The sequence below is a fragment of the Procambarus clarkii genome, chromosome 44, assembly GCF_040958095.1.
Source record: "Procambarus clarkii isolate CNS0578487 chromosome 44, FALCON_Pclarkii_2.0, whole genome shotgun sequence".
In the NCBI taxonomy this organism is placed as follows: domain Eukaryota; kingdom Metazoa; phylum Arthropoda; class Malacostraca; order Decapoda; family Cambaridae; genus Procambarus; species Procambarus clarkii.
The window spans coordinates 10,484,143-10,501,346 of record NC_091193.1 but is presented as its reverse complement, the minus strand read 5'-3'; the positions used below and the strand labels follow the sequence as shown (position 1 = coordinate 10,501,346).

Below are 17,204 nucleotides of genomic sequence, written 5' to 3'. Positions count from 1 at the left end.
CACCCATCACCTTGGAGGTTATATGGTTCAGAAACTAAGAGGTGATGCAGGCCTTCACAATATTCTAAAATAAGATATCAAAATAGCTTTTTCATTTTTAAGTATCTCTGTGTCCCCAAATACAAGTAATTTTTTTTTAGAGAGAAATAGTGTAATCAAAATAGTTTGGTTATTGCCTTGTTAGCTGGTGATTAAGTGACTTCCTGTTGATAGCTGAATACGTGACTCCCTGTTGATAGCTGATCACGTGACTCCCTGTTGACAGCTGGTGACCACGTGACTCCCTGTTGAGAGCTGATGGTCACGTGACCCTCCTCACTTAGGTCCTGGTGGTCACGTGACCTCCTAGCAGTGTATCTACGGCCATAGACTAATGTTCTTGTGATTCTTATTGTGATATTAATTGGTATTAGTTTTATTGTGCATAATTCCCCCAAGTAAAAAAGTTTATTAATCCTTGATGATAACTCCCAATTTTACAAAAGTCCTTTTTGTAATATTCGTGATGACTTTCCACTAAGGTCAGTGTATTGTAACGTTAGTGATTATTGGCAATAATTCCATTAGTAACAAAGCATTTCTTGCGTAACTGACAATACCCTATTGTACCAATGTAACGGTAGTGCAACATTGTTCATAGTTTCGCATTTCCTTATCAAAGTAATGTTTTGTGTAGTGACATTGGTGATAATTGCTCCCCCTCACCAAAACAATGTTAGTGTACCCTTGGTGACGTCTCCTTTTACCATTGTTAATTAGTGTAACATTGGTAACAAAATCTCCCTTTACCAAAGTTAATTAAGTGTAACATTCGTGATAATTCTCCCTTTACCAAAGTCATTTTAAGTGTGTTTCTTGGATGAGGTATCCATTTCCTTGAGCATGTAAACACTGAACCAAAGAGAGAGGAACAGTGTCAAATCAAGAGGCTGTGTTGTTAGATACAAGATAGGGATACTAGTGATAGTGATAGTGATGGTTAGGGTGTAAGATAAAGACAGTGATAATGTGAGAGATAGTGTACAAAGTGTTGCTTGGTGCAAGTAATAAGAAAGGATTAGATTATAAGACTGATAGCGCCAGGAGAGTGTTATGATTGTGATATTGTTCAAACAATGAGTATTGGATTAGATTATAAGACAATGTTGATGTTAACAAAGGGGTAGTTATGAATTGATTGTGATTCAGTGTAATAAGCAGTGGCATAGTTAATAAGGATAAAACAGTGATACTATGAAGATATAGTGTTGTAGAGATTGTGATAATAACGGTGTAGGTTATAAGGCAGTGACATTCAAACGGTGTCACTGGTTGTGATATAGTTCAAGAGCTAAACGCTAGCCTATTGATATGTTAAATAAAGACAGTTACAAAAAATAATAATGATAAGGGGTAGTATAGTTCAAGTAAGTTAAGAATGACCCGTGATACTACGAGATAATGTCGACATAGTGATAGTTAGTTTAAGGAGGACCCAATTGATACATAAAGGTGTAAATAGTTCAGTGTTTTGCTTGGAAGTCGTGAGAATTCCGGAGTTTTCAAAAGATTCAGAGAGATTACAGGACGGTTACGGCCGACATTGGCTTTAAAGCCTAAATGAAAGGACTATTTTTGTAATATAATGAGAGAGTAATATTGTTTTCCACGCAGTATGTGAGTTGATAAGGTAATCAAAGGATAAAGTGGGGACCAGCCACAAGCAATATATCATGTTTATTTTATTTCGAGTCTTTCAACAACTTACAGATGAAAATATTTTAGTTGTTCTTGAATTATGATATAGTGGTCATAGTTTAAACAAAAAAATAATCGTGTTCTTCATCAACCTGTTGCTTGCCGCGACGATAAACAACGAAAGTTTATAGTGAGTTGGCTTCCAGTTTTATGCATGACTCTTCTTATCTCTAATATACTGATTGGTTCTCGTGCTCCAGTGGATTGTATTATTGATAGGCTTGAACCACATACACAAACACAAGACGCACAAAATAACAATTATGACATACAATAATTACGCGCATACACTCACGCAGGTACACACAACCACAGTTCTTAACAATGACACGACTTCTTGAAAAATCTGGAATTTGCACACGATCCAAACGTTGTCTTTAATGGTTTTTTTTTTTTTTTGTAAATAGTCGGTGCTGAGTGAACGTCGGGATCCGCCTCACACAAGTCCGAGTCGGGGCTCCCATGCACGTCAGTCCCAGCCAGGGCTCCCATGCACGTCAGTCCCAGCCAGGGCTTCCATGCACGTCAGTCCCAGCCAGGGCTACCGTGCACGCAGTCCCAGCCAGGGCTACCGTGCACGTCAGTCCCAGCCAGGGCTTCCGTGCACGTCAGTCCCAGCCAGGGCTTCCATGCACGTCAGTCCCAGCCAGGGCTTCCGTGCACGCAGTCCCAGCCAGGGCTACCGTGCACGCAGTCCCAGCCAGGGCTCCTGTGCACGCAGTCCCAGCCAGGGCTCCTGTGCCAGCCAGTCTTGGCCAGGAGTAGAGGGCCTCCCCCCAGACATACACCAGTCCTGGCCGGTAGTCAAGTAGGGGCCCCCAGACATACGCCAGTCCAGGCCGGGGTTTGCGTTCAGAATTGAGTAACACGTGTCATAAATGATAAAATATACAGTTAAAGTGGTTCTAATGGCTGGTTGTTAGAACGTTCTTAGAATGATTGTTAGAGCGAATCTTAAAAATAGTTCATCTGATGGATCTTAGAGTAGTTTATAAACGGTTTTAAGAGCGATTCTTAGGCGGTTCTTAGCCTGTATTTAGGACAGTGCTTAGAATGGTTCTCAAGACGATTTTTCGAGTGTATAAAGTTGTTCTTTGAATAGTTCGTAATAAGGACTTTAAAATAATTCCCGAGCGGTTCTTACAATGATTCCTATAGAGGTTCTTTGAATAATTTTTAGGGCGGCTCCCAGATGATCGTGAGTGGCGACGCTTTCGAGTGATTCTTAAGGCGGTTGTAGCAGGAGCAAGACGCGTCGAGAAGTTATCTTACAGACGTTTTATTGGCGCTATGATTTTGTTTCAAATGTGCTTCTTGTGTTTGCGTGTGTGGAAATATGCCAATAGTTTTTTGTTCCCAGATTTCTGAGCGTTATTTGTTAGTGAGGTTTATTATCGTACACTGTTGACTATGCAATCACTTGCAACTTGCAGGATCATGTTCTGGCGGAGATGAATTTGTGGTAGACAGTCGCAATGCAATTAATGTTATTTGTATAGCTGTGGGAATTTGTTATTTTCAGATTATCTTGCTGGAATCTTTATGAAATGCTGTGATGAATTTTTAGTTCAGTATTTATTTTAATGGATGCTGTGCTAAAATGTAATAAAAGCAAAATAAAATAATATTATTGTACTTTAGTCTATGCAATAGTGTTTAAAAAGCTGACCATTTTTTTATTATCAATTCGATAACTTGCAATATATATATTTTTTGTGGTAAAACTAGGAGCTCGGTCCACACTTCCTTTTTGAAGTTTTTTAGAATTCTAAAGGTGTAAAAAGTTTGCTTTCACTTTTATTTATCTGTAACACTACAGTCGAGGCCAATTTTGAGTGCAGTTTGTTTATTTTTTTTTACAAGGAGGTTATCGAGGCAGACGAAGTTTAGCTGTAGGGGGGTAATGTTGACAGGCACCTTGACCTGTGTTGCCAGATAGTTTGTCGTCTGTCATCAGGCACCTTGACCTATGTTGTCAGACTGGCGTATGTCGTCAGGTACATTGACCTATGCTGTCAGACTGGCGTATGTCGTCAGACACCTTGACCTGTGGACAGGGTTACACAAGTAGCCGACCATCCACAATGAAGGGCTACAACAGAGTTTTGGGAAACACTGAGAGCAGATGGAGAGTTAATTCCCGTGCAGATAATGGGGAGACGCAACTCCATCTTCAATAAGCAGTGGTTGGAGTGGGTTGAAGTTACTGGGAGGCGCCTCTGGGACAGGCAGCGGGGCTCTCCATGGTCTAGGGCCAGTGGACCACTCTAAATGTTTCTTATCTATGCACTAGTGTGGTAAACTCACAGTTTTGTCTTGTTATCGTCATGTCCACATTATATTTTGCACATTCATCACAGGGGAAGTTGTGGGAGCCAGGGGCAGTGCGAGCTGGTGGGCTTGTCTCTTGAGTCATCCACTCCCAGTGAAGCACAAACTTGTAATATAAAGATTTGCATTTCAGCATTGGTCCCCAACGCACTTATTTGGCCTCATAATGCGCTGATGTGATGAGTAGCTGTTGTTGGTGCTTTAACTAATGTTACTAATCTTTTGATAATTTTACTACTCGTCCCCTCATTCCAAAAGTGACGAATTTTGTTTGTAAGTGTACATATTTTGAATATATTGTGTAAGTAACAGAAAATGCATTTCAAAGGATACGAAATCGGACGTTTGTGTAGGAGTCAGCATTTCACAGCTTCGTGAAAGTAATAATAACAATAAACTCAGTAATGGAGCTGATAAGTGGTCACAACTGGTGCATACTGCTCCCTTGTGACGGCTCTCCGCCACCCTTACATGCAGGCGAGTAGGCCTTCGTAGCCTCGTCATCATCACATCCTTGACATGCAGCCAGAGTAGGTTGGACCAGTTTTTGTTATATTTTTATACCTTTGTCATGTAGTCAGAGTAGGTCTGGCTGTGTGTAGCTTTGTCAAATTTCCGGCGCTACATCTTGGAGCATTACACTTAACAGGCAGTGACTGTCGTAGAACAAAAACGCATATTGTTTCATTTTCTTGATTTCAAATAGTGACATTGTGAAGACGTTCTCGTTGACAAATAACGTAGCCACGTTAATAAAGACTCAGTTCGAGGCTGCTCCGCACGGTAGGCTTGGCTCCGCACTGACGAAGTCAGGATTCCAGCCAACGAAACTAAAGAATATGTAACACCAGAATGATTGTTTGACTGCCTTGCTCAAGGTCCTGTATATCACATGTAGCACAGTGCATATCACCTGCTTCGAGAGTTTGTATAAATGGCGGAAATTGTTACCGTGTCATTCTTTAGGATGCAGCGCTTCGTAGTCTGCTCATTCGAGAGTGAATACAGGTATCAACACAAATTGAAGTGTTCCTTTATACCAGCGATGGTTTTATGGTATCGATCAGAGGTTACAAAGAGCGCCTGCCTTACCTGCCATACACAGCACTGACTTTACAGCAGGCGTTTCTCTGGCACACGTTGCCTACTCTGGTCACACGCGACGGCCGGCGTCACAACATTGGTGTCCAGACACGGGTGTCGTTCATACCGTGCTCACTAACACTCACAGACTGTAGCCGGCAGTCATCGGGAAGACAAATCCCTCATGCAAACTGCACCTACTATCAAGAAGAAGAAGAAGAAGAAGAAGACTGTAGCCACAGTCAATGTTCGTCATTAAGTGGCATGAGTTGACTACGAACATGTTACAAAAAAATTAAAGCTTTGTAATTTTGACGTTTTCTATCCATGGGGCTACGATAGGCTAGGTGTGTTTGGTTTGTACGTTTCTCATTATGTAAAACAGTTGGATTTTTTTACGGAGTGACAAATCAAGTAAAAGGGCTGGCCGGTACCCGGCCAGCCCTTTTACTACTACATGTTATTTACTAATAACAATGGTAATAACAACATAATAACATAAACGTGTCTATAACAATTTCATGCAAAAGATGCAGCCTCACCTTGAGAATTTAGAGGGGGGGGGGGAGGTCAAGGGAGAGCAGCCTCTTCTCACCATTTGACGCTCCGTAAAAAAATGCGTTGGTTTTGCTGAACCCGGAACGTTCCTACCTAAAGAATCCAACCAGCTTATCTTGGCTGTGGTTTTGAGGGATTTGGTCAAATTCCGTTAAACATGCGATATATATATGTATATATATATATATATATATATATATATATATATATATATATATATATATATATATATATATATATATTAGATGAGGAAAGGACAGGTTGGTGAGTTGTACTGCACGTGTGGCGTGGTACTGCACGTGTGGCGTGGCACTGCAAGTGTGGCGTGGCACTGCACGTGTGGCAAGCACTGCACGTGTGGCGTGGCACTGCACGTGTGGCAAGCACTGCACGTGTGGCGCTCCTCGCGGCCTCTGGTGCCAGATGCGCTTTTAAAAAGACAGTTAAGGATTGTTTCTTGTATATAATTGGATGCTTTGACATTCCTTTCTTATTATATAATCATTTAAGTTACTAATACTGGATTAATATATATATATATATATATATATATATATATATATATATATATATATATATATATATATATATATATATATATATATATATATATAATCAAATTTTATGTAAAGTTTTAACTATAAATTTATATGCCATTCATAGAATGTTCTGTTCTGGAATCCATTGACTGCGTATCTTAGCGTTGTGTGGTCCCATATTGTCAGGAATACATAATTTTTCTACACACACATATATGTGTGTGTGTGTGTGTGTTTGAAGCTTGAATGGTCCCCAAGCCAATATGCAACTGAAAACTCCACCCTCCCAGAAGTGACTCGAACCCAGACAATATATAGTGCTCCTGGCTGTCTGGGTTCAAGTCACTTCTGGGGTGTGGAGTTTTCAGTTACATATATATATATATATATATATATATATATATATATATATATATATATATATATATATATATATATATGTCGTACCTAGTAGCCAGAACTCACTTTTCAGCCTACTATGCAAGGCCCGATTTGCCTAATAAGCCAAGTTTTCCTGAATTAATATATTTTCTCTAATTTTTTTCTTATGAAATGATAAAGCTACCCATTTCATTATGTATGAGGTAAATTTTTTTTTATTGGATTTAAAATTAATGTAGATATACGATCGAACCTAACCAACCCTACCTAACCTAACCTAACCTATCTTTATAGGTAATGTTAGGTTAGGTAGCCAAAAAAAGCTAGGTTAGGTTAGGTTAGGTAGGTTAGGTAGACGAAAAAACATTAATTCATGAAAACTTGGCTTATTAGGCAAATCGGGCCTTGCATAGTAGGCTGAGAAGTGAGTTCTGGCTATTAGGTACGACATATATATATATATATATATATATATATATATATATATATATATATATATATATATATATATATATATATATATATATATATATATGTGTGTGTGTGTGCACGCGCGCGCATACATGTGTGGGTGGAAATGACCACATGAAAGACGAAATTATAATACCGTGTTCTTTCGTATTCCTTGATAATGTATTGAGTGAAAGTTCTCATATATATATATATATATATATATATATATATATATATATATATATATATATATATATATATATATATATATATATATATCATGCATAAATGATTCCTTGCAATTATATATTTTTCGTAGATTTATGAGACTTAAGCCACTGTTGACTTCGATTATATTATATTGTCTTGCATTTTATTAATACATTAAGATATGTTATGAGTTAGTATCTTCTTGATATGACAGGCCAACGCCTGGTACTGGGCAGGGGCTGTGACGCAGTCCTCACAATTATAGGTATACCCATGCGATTCCTCACTCACTTTCCGCCTTCCAGCCTACATTTGTGTCATATGAAGTCCTCGATTTTGTAACTCTTTTTGAAATATGTAGTTATCTTTCGGCTGAAACTATAATTTTTTGTCATATGGGAAAAAGTGGTGCAATAAAATAATAATATACCATGATTCAGAGGTAGAAAATAACAGGAAATGGTTTCCCTAAGCATGGGGGTATTATGAGAGTCGTGGGCAGGGAGCGGGCATATAAGGGACGTCCTTACCTAAAAGTTATTGGACCACGCTTCAGTAAGAATTAGAGAACGTGCTTGCGCACAGGCCGGTGTGAAAGGCTGCAAAAACAACTGAGAAAACTGTTGCTATGTTGCTTCAGTTTGTGCACTGAGGTTAGGGGGGTTGTGTTTTTTTTCAGTCGGAGTTTCATGTTATAAATGTACACACTTGGGTCTAGAACCCACACTAGGGCTCAACCCCACTTTAAACCATGACTTAAAGTTTACGGTTTAAGAGGGGAATAAAATAAACATATATGTAAAATACTGCCAGCTTTCCTTACGTGAATCTTACATCTGCTTGTCACATGTCTGCACTCCGCTTGCACTATCACTCGCTTACGGCAGCAGGGCGCCGCGGGGCAGGGATGGGATGGGCACCTTGCAACACCTGCCTGTCTTGAAGCTAAGATGAAACCGGAAGCGGCAGAGTTAGTATATATGGCTTTGTGTAGTGACAATTAAAGGGCTAAAGGCGAGTGTCTGTGAATGAATTATTCATGTGGATATTTAAGAGTCTAGAGTGGGTTGGGAGTTATAAAGTTATGCATTATAAATCTTGGAGGTTAATTATTTGTTTTTCTCTGATCTTTGAAGGGGGAAGATAACAGTAATTTGAACATTTTATATTCTGGTGAACTATTGCGATGAAAAATTTGATTCACAGGAAGCAAAATTGATGTGAAGTGGAATATTGATATTTCATTTTTATTTTATTCATTTTTTTTTTTACTTTCTCTTCGGTCCATATTATTTCTCCTTTCTTTCCACTCCCAGCCTCTCACTTTTATTGCAAATATTGGCTCATTCGTACCAAGATGTTTCACTTTCTTTATTCCACACTTCGCATTTAAAGTTTCTCTTTTGCTTGTCTCTCTGAAAACATTCATCGTCGTTTTTCTCGTCTTTACATTTTTTGTTATCTTTCTCCCATGTGTTTGTGTTCACTTATGGTCGTCCTTGGTTGTGTGTACACCGATGGTCGTCCTTGGTTGTGTGTACACCGATGGTCGTCCTTGGTTGTGTGTACACCGATGGTCGTCCTTGGTTGTGTTCACCGATGGTCGTCCTTGGTTGTGTTCACCGATGGTCGTCCTTGGTTGTGTACAGCGATGGTCGTTCTTGGTTGTGCACACCGATGGTCGTCCATGGTTGTGTACAGCGATGGTCGTCCATGGTTGTGTACAGCGATGGTCGTTCTTGGTTGTGCACACCGATGGTCGTCCATGGTTGTGTACAGCGATGGTCGTCCTTGGTTGTGTACAGCGATGGTCGTCCTTGGTTGTGTACAGCGATGGTCGTTCTTGGTTGTGCACACCGATGGTCGTCCATGGTTGTGTACAGCGATGGTCGTCCATGGTTGTGTACACCGATGGAGGTTCTTGTGTAGTGCTAAATTACTGGAGTGAATTAGTGTCGCTTTTGGCCCGGTAGTTCAAATGGTAGACTTTTAAGGAAGAAATTATGTTAAAAATCGTTAAGCAGAAAGTTTGAAAAGGAGTTATTTCTGTGAGAAATGGGGGGGGGGGGGGGGGGCAATGGAAATATGACCTTAAACAGGGTCAGCGTAAACTGAGTGTTGTTGAGTTAGGCGTTAACTGTCCGCTGACGGTTAACCGTCCACTGACGGTTAACCGTCCATTGACAGTTTACGCAAGATACTGTAACACCCAAGGCGTTTGAAAGGCGGGAAAGGGTTACATTGTAATGTGAGGTAACTAATAACTAGTTGTGATTTATTTTGGGGGTGGTTATTGATTTTTTTTTAGGAATGACTATTTCGAATTCAAGAATTGGTTTATAAACTGTGATTTGTCGATTTGTGATTGTAGTTATTGTGAGGTTGAGTAACCAATAGCCTGTGATATGTCCAACGGTGGTTATTATAATGCAGAGTTGGTATAACCAAATTTATGAAGTTATACTGTAATGGTCGGTGTCAAGAGATCAGTAACCAGCTCTTAAGATATATTGTGCCGTATGGTTTGTTTATTGCCATAAAAGAGTATTTAATAACCGGCTCTGATTTGTCTGCTGACCATTGCCAGACAAAAGTAACAGTAAACGACTGTGCTTAGCCATAGGTCTGGGGTTATTTGCTTGGCAATGTCCCGTGCTTGCTGCTTTATGGTTCCAGTTTTCTTGTCACAGTTCTCACCTGGAATAATGTTGCAAGGCTGCCGCTTTGGTCAACACTTCTCACAGAAGTTATATTGCTGTCGGGTGTGTGTGTGTGTGTGTGTGTGTGTGTGTGTGTGTGTGTACACTTAGCTGTACTTACGGAAGTTCACTTTCCGTAAGTACTGAAGGTGACTTTCCGGTTTTACATAACTGGCTCCTCCATTTTAATTAGCATATTTTTGTCCACCGTGTCTACACTTCGAAGAGTTTTGTAGGTCTTAAGTATAAAAAAAGGCTTCTCATGTGTGCGTAGCCTATCTTTGTAGTTCATTATCTTCAGCTCTGGGTCTATTCTGGTGGCAAACTTTTGGACAATAGTGAGTTTGTTTATGTGCTTGGTTAGGTTATGTGTATATGTTACTATTAACAGTAACCGACACCAGGTGCACAGTCAATAATCTTCCCATAGTTATAAAGTTGTATTGAAAACTGTATTATCTCCCAAACGAAGGCATGTTAAATATTTAGCTAAAATACATCGTATTCATTTCTTCCATAAATATGATAAAAGCACGATCATTTCTTGTATACAATACAACATTTAGATTTTTCTATTGTTGGTCAAAGTTTCATGCACGATTCACCTCACATATAGTTACATTATTAAAAAACATACTTTCCAAGTACATAAACAAAAATGCGATTAGGCTTCTCATTAAGCCCAAAAAACGAATGAAAAAAAGGTGTCTGGTCGATTCATAAATTTATCCAAGTCGCGAGGTAGTGACTGTGGAGTGAATGAAGGACTGACTGTGGAGTGAATGAAGGACTGACAGTGGAGTGAATGAGGGAGTGACTGGAGTAGACGCAGACGTGACTGGTAGAGAGAAGGCTGTGTTGACCATGGCGGCGGCGTGCACTTCCCATGACGCACTCTTCACAACACCAAATTACCGTACACAGCCGTAGCTTACCAGGCGCAGTTTTTCATTTAATGTATTCTTAGGAGAAGATGCTGTGATATACTTTGTTAACAATAATAAATTTGTTATTGTTTTCTTGCCTTTTATTTCAATCCTCCCAAATTACTGCTGAGCTGTTTTGTGCTGTCATATGGTGATGATATGTATAGTGGGGTATAGTGGTGATGATAGTGTATAATGGTGACATGTAGAGACATGTATAGTGGGTGGTAATGACATGTATAGAGGAGACGAGTGGTAATGGCTTGTATAGTGGTAATATGTACGATGATGACATGCGTACACTGTTCTTAGTCACAAAACAGTGTTCTCCATAACAAATACTGTTCCCCAAGACTGTTACGGTTCTAGACATAGCTGTAGCTACCCACTTGGTCTCTCAAGTGTCGCCTTGTGTGGTGCACTATTCTACTCTGAGTTAACCATTTTTTTGGTTGGCTTAATTATTTCCGTTTGGCTTGCTGTGTTGTCCGGGTAACATGGAGGAGAATGCTTACGGTAAACACCAACGGGAAACATAGGAATATATTAAATAAAAACAAAAATATATTAAGACCCAATATTAGAGCTATCTGTGTTGTACTACGATATCTTACTTTTAAGAATGTAACAGACACAATTAAGGTAAAACATCTGTTTTACTAGTTCTTTACTGTTTTACTTCAAGTTATCGTCATTATGAATTTAGCTCTCACAATTTAGACTATATCATATGGTAAATCTATGTAGAACATTTAATAAAATGATCACAATACCAAGACAAGACGTGAAGATAATTTTATCGCAAAAATTAAGGTTAAGGCATAAAGTATTTATACAAAATGTATAGCACACTGGACCTGATAATACTTAAATAGACAAGGGTTTTGTTAAAATATGGAATATGAAAGTTTAGCATAAACGTTCGATGATCAAATGTCTCAATATGAAAATAGATGGAACTTTTGCAATGCTGAAAAACAATAAATTCATTTCACAGCTGCCTTTTATTACTATTTTCATAACTGTATTAGCTGAATAATCGAAACAGACCTTCACACTAACATGCATCTTAGATTTGCTATTTAAGCATATTTTGGTAATAGGTAAAAAATGTAATGAATGAACCAGGCAAATTAGGGCATAACTGACTTATTCTCTCCCCCCCCCCTCCATCCTCTCACAGCCCGTCGTCCTACAACCCGTCCTTGACTCACGTCCATTACATCCAGCGGTCGACCCCACAGAAGCATTCATAAATTTTAACATGCTGTTCATTCAAAACAGTAATTTTCTCAAATATAAATTAATATTATAATATATTAACATATTGTTCATATATAGGCATAGGTTAGGTTAGGTCAGGTGTTTAGGTTCTGTTGGCGATTATTTGTATTTGTAGTACGTGGGTGAAGCATTTACAGCGTTGTGGTTCAAACAAAATTCGTCAGTGAAACACTTGTTCCAGAAGTATTCGAACGAAATCAGCTGTGAGTCGTTTTCATTCATAAACAGGGTTTTGCGTGTGCATGGAATCACTTTTGGGTCATTGTTTGGAGGACGGGCTGCCTCCTAAGGTTTCCCAACGTCAAGAAAAGTCAGTTTAAAGTGTCCTCTCCTAACCTACCAGAGGACCCAAAACAGAAAACGGGACAGTACGCCGCTTCCATTTTCTAGTACGACAATTTTTGGTTTAATGTAATGCATACGATCGAAAAGCGACGTTCTTTGTAGGAGGACAGGCTGCCTCTCATGCCTAAAACAAAATATCAGCTGCAAACGGTTTACATAAATATATAAATCTAGCAACTCGCAGGCTCAGTACCAACTGGTTCACAAATCCAGTGTTCTTGTATATTGATGGAGCAGAATGAGTATCATTTGACCACACAATCAAACAATTGATAAATATGACAAAAACTATAGTGTGCCTTAAAACTCGCTCAGTTTATAGTTTATGCAATAATTAGTTCGTAGCAAAGGCCATCACTATTCATAAAAATAAAAACGATTTCCAGTTTCCAGCACTATTCATCAAGAACAAATCTGTTCTTGAATACTAAAACTGTTCCTAGAAATAAAAACCTCTGCAAAAGCTCGGTGAATGTTTTCTTCACGATATTTTTGTTTATCTGGGGCCAAAAGGGTTTTCCAATACCAAAACGGTAGACGGTAGAGCGACGGTCTCGCTTCATGCAAGTCGGCGTTCAGTTCTCGACCGTCCAAGTGGTTGGGCACCATTCCTTCCGTCCCCGTCCCATCCCAAATCCTTATATCCTGATCCCTTCCAAGTGCTATATAGTCGTGATGGCTTGGTCCTTATCCCTGATAATTCCCTCCCTCCATCCCTCTCCTATTAGTAACCAGTAATAACTGAGACTACCTCTCCCAGCTCTGTCTCTCTTATTCCTCCCTATCCCTTTCTCTTCCTATCCTTCCTCTCTCGCTCAGAATCTGGATTAATTAACGCTGTCACATCAACTGACTTACGGTGTTACGAGGTTACCTCTGATCGTCCTGTTCTACTTAAGATCACCTAGTTAGCTTGTGACATCAGACGGTGCGTAAAACCAGGAGTGTTTGCCCCCGTTTAGTCGTACTCAACTCCATGTAATAAATGACGTAAGAAGGCTGTTGCTTCGGCCTCGTTCTTCAGGTGATGTACTTTATCCTGTGCAGTCCTGTGACCCATACCAGCGTGTTCCTTGGTCAGGCCCGTTCTGCACCAGTTGCTGCACGCCTGTAACATTAGGTGGTCAAACACATTTGCGACCTCTAAAAGGTCTAAAGGCGCGTTGTGTCGTTACTACTGATTTGTTCGTCTGTCATAAAGTCGGAAAACTAGCGGCTTCTGGTAGTGTTGCAGATTGGTCGATTCCCTGGTCAAAATAAACCCCAAGAACAATTTATGTGGCGGACAGGAGCTATGCTTAAATTCTAGCTTGGTAAAATATATGCATAAAGTAAGTGATTGGTGCAAAGTATTTCAGAATGAGAGTAATGAGTGTTGAAGATGGTGTGAAGAGTGGAGAGTGAGTTTTGTTTCTGTTGCAGATGTGCTGATGCGCCTGGAGGGTCTGGTGGGCGGCGGAGGGCCCGTCGCTGGCGGCTCCACCCTAACTAATATGAATATGGGCATAAACATGGGCGGGAATGTGGGCGGCGGTGAGGAGGTGGGCGTGGTGGCGTGCCCGGTGTGCAGCAAGAGAGTGCAGCTCTCCTACCTATCGCTGCACCTCAAGCGTACCCACGACTCCCTGGAGGTGCGCTGCCCTCTCTGTGCTAAAATGTTTAAGAACAAGCACAGTCTGAGCGTGCACCAGGCCAGGTACCACCCCAGGAACCTTCATGCCGCGCCCGCCGTCACTGTCGCTCCCTCGTCTTCCACGCCCGTCTCCCCTACGGGCCACCACCATCATCACCACCACCCCCGCCCGCCCACGCCCACATACCTCCAGCCCTCGCCTACCCAGCAGCTCCCCACTACGCCTACCACCCCAGTAGGGCCCCCACACGTCTATCCCCAAGCCCCGCCCCAAACCTCAGGCCTCTGGTATCACACCCACTTAGAGGAAACCACGCCTACGCCGCAAGCAACTCCGCCCGCACCACCACGTCCATACTCACCATAGCCCCAGAGGCTCAGGTACGCCCACACACGCCGCCCACCGACCGCCCGCGCCGCCCACTTAGGCTCTTGCTTTGCTTACTGTTGCTGGGTGTGTTTTCGCGGTAAACTGAAGCCTGGTTATTGAAAACTGCATTCTGGTTAGCTGGGCTATAAATCGCCCTCGAGATACACAATCAGAATGCAGGACTAGCTCGAGTTTGCACGAAAACATATCTGATCTCTTCCTGGTGATACTGTTTCGCTTCACTCTTCCTCTCGACGTCACTGCTGCAGCAACTCTCCGGTTCTCAGTGCCGTTGTGGTAGTGCTGTGGGTCTTTCTTGGCTGTGTCTCATCTTGCTTCTTGTTCTTATACTGTATATGCATGCCTTCCAGATGCTGAGCTTGCAGGTGTCGGTTGTACTAGTTCATTTTTTCAAGACATCGGAAATTAATAGACATTATATAGGACAGAGAACTTCATCACTATTAAGGGACAAATATGTATATTGTTTAAGAGGCCAGGAGTGAAGTGGCCTACTTGTCACTAAACCGGTATCATTGTACATGAGATATTCTTGTGTTGCAGGCTTGGATCTTCTGCGGGCCTTCGAGTACGGAGCGACAGCGACCGAGCTCGGTATCCCTGGGTCGATGGGTAGCTACCTGGACGCTGGTGGAGTTCTGCATGGAGGAGGGCTGAGCGGGCCTCATGGAGTGCCGTGGAGGAGACCTCTGGGAGGCAGCGACGGCTACGTGTCCTGCCCCCAGTGCCAGAAACCCATTACCTCGTACAACCTGAACCGCCACGTGAGGATGGTTCACTCCAACATGGAACACGCCATCTGTCCTGTCTGTTGCAAAGAGTTTAAGAACAAATACTCCTTAGCCACACACATGCACAGACAGCACTCAGACCCCTCCAGTAGTGGTCATCCTCGGACTACCTGTTAGATATTCCTCTTTTCAGTGTTAAAAGTAATGATGGACCTGTTTTATACCTTTGGGAACAGTTAATGATACAATTAGTAAGATATTTTTGTTCGGTGTGCACAAAGCGTCTTTTACAAGCATGTGGCCTCCTCTGTTTTTGTCTTTCCAAAGATTTTATATTAGAAAAGTAGTTGTTGTAGATGATAAAAGGTGACTGGGGTAATGTTGATGCTACTGTCAATATTTCCTACGTGCTGATCTCATGGTGTGGGCGATACTTGACTGTTTAGTGAATTGAGTTATCTGGTAAGAGCAGTAGCAGCAAGAAAAACCCTGCTCTCAGAAAATGTTAGTGAAGTTTCTGTCCTTGTGCTGTAGTTCAGTTCTTTGGTGACTTCCTCTCCCCTCTAACACACCAGCTGAGACACCAGCGAGTGCAGAATAAGATCCCGAAGAATTTCAAACTCACCCACAGTCTATTTTTTTCCTTTTAGGTTAAATACAAGTTATGACGCCACGTGTCACAACATATTGTATTATTTGTATACACATGGGATTGTAACAGCCTCAGTAGGCTTCACCGACTTTGTCTAATGTGAGCTGTGCAATCATCCGAGTACACAGTCTCACCACACACACCCACATAGTCTCAGCACACACCCACATAGTCTCAACACACACCCACATAGTCTCAACACACACCCACATAGTCTCAGCACACACCCACATAGTCTCAGCACACCCACATAGTCTCAACACACCCACATAGTCTCAACACACCCACATAGTCTCAACACACACCCACATAGTCTCAACACACACCCACATAGTCTCAATACACCCACATAGTCTCAACACATCCACATAGTCTCAACACACACCCACATAGTCTCAATACACCCACATAGTCTCAACACATCCACATAGTCTCAACACACACCCACATAGTCTCGATACACCCACATAGTCTCAACACACCCACATAGTCTCAACACACACACCCACATAGTCTCAGCACACACCCACATAGTCTCAACACACACCCACATAGTCTCAACACACACCCACATAGTCTCAATACACCCACATAGTCTCAATACATCCACATAGTCTCAACACACACCCACATAGTCTCAATACACCCACATAGTCTCAACACATCCACATAGTCTCAATACACCCACATAGTCTCAACACACCCACATAGTCTCAACACACACCCACATAGTCTCAACACACACCCACATAGTCTCAATACACCCACATAGTCTCAATACACCCACATAGTCTCAACACACCCACATAGTCTCAACACACACCCACATAGTCTCAACACACACCCACATAGTCTCAATACACCCACATAGTCTCAACACATCCACATAGTCTCAACACACACCCACATAGTCTCAATACACCCACATAGTCTCAATACATCCACATAGTCTCAACACACACCCACATAGTCTCAATACACCCACATAGTCTCAACACATCCACATAGTCTCAACACACACCCACATAGTCTCAATACACCCACATAGTCTCAACACATCCACATAGTCTCAACACACACCCACATAGTCTCAATACACCCACATAGTCTCAACACATCCACATAGTCTCAGCACACACCCACATAGTCTTAACACACACCCACATAGTCTCAGCACACACCCACATAGTCTCAACACACACCCACATAGTCTCAACACACACCCACATAGTCTTAACACACACCCACATA

General features: G+C 41.4%; 1 protein-coding gene across 1 annotated transcript in view; it reads left to right on the top strand.

Moving 5' to 3' along the window:
• Positions 1 to 15,251, top strand: part of LOC123745239 (protein bric-a-brac 2) — a 107,642-nt gene extending 92,391 nt beyond the window's left edge. Inside the window, exons 8-9 of the mRNA XM_045725555.2 lie at positions 13,969 to 14,560; positions 15,114 to 15,251. Of these exons, the coding sequence (XP_045581511.1) occupies positions 13,969 to 14,546 (578 nt within the window). The 3' untranslated portion in view covers positions 14,547 to 14,560; positions 15,114 to 15,251. The remainder of the gene's footprint in view (positions 1 to 13,968; positions 14,561 to 15,113) is intronic.
• The last annotated feature ends 1,953 nt before the right edge of the window (positions 15,252 to 17,204 follow it).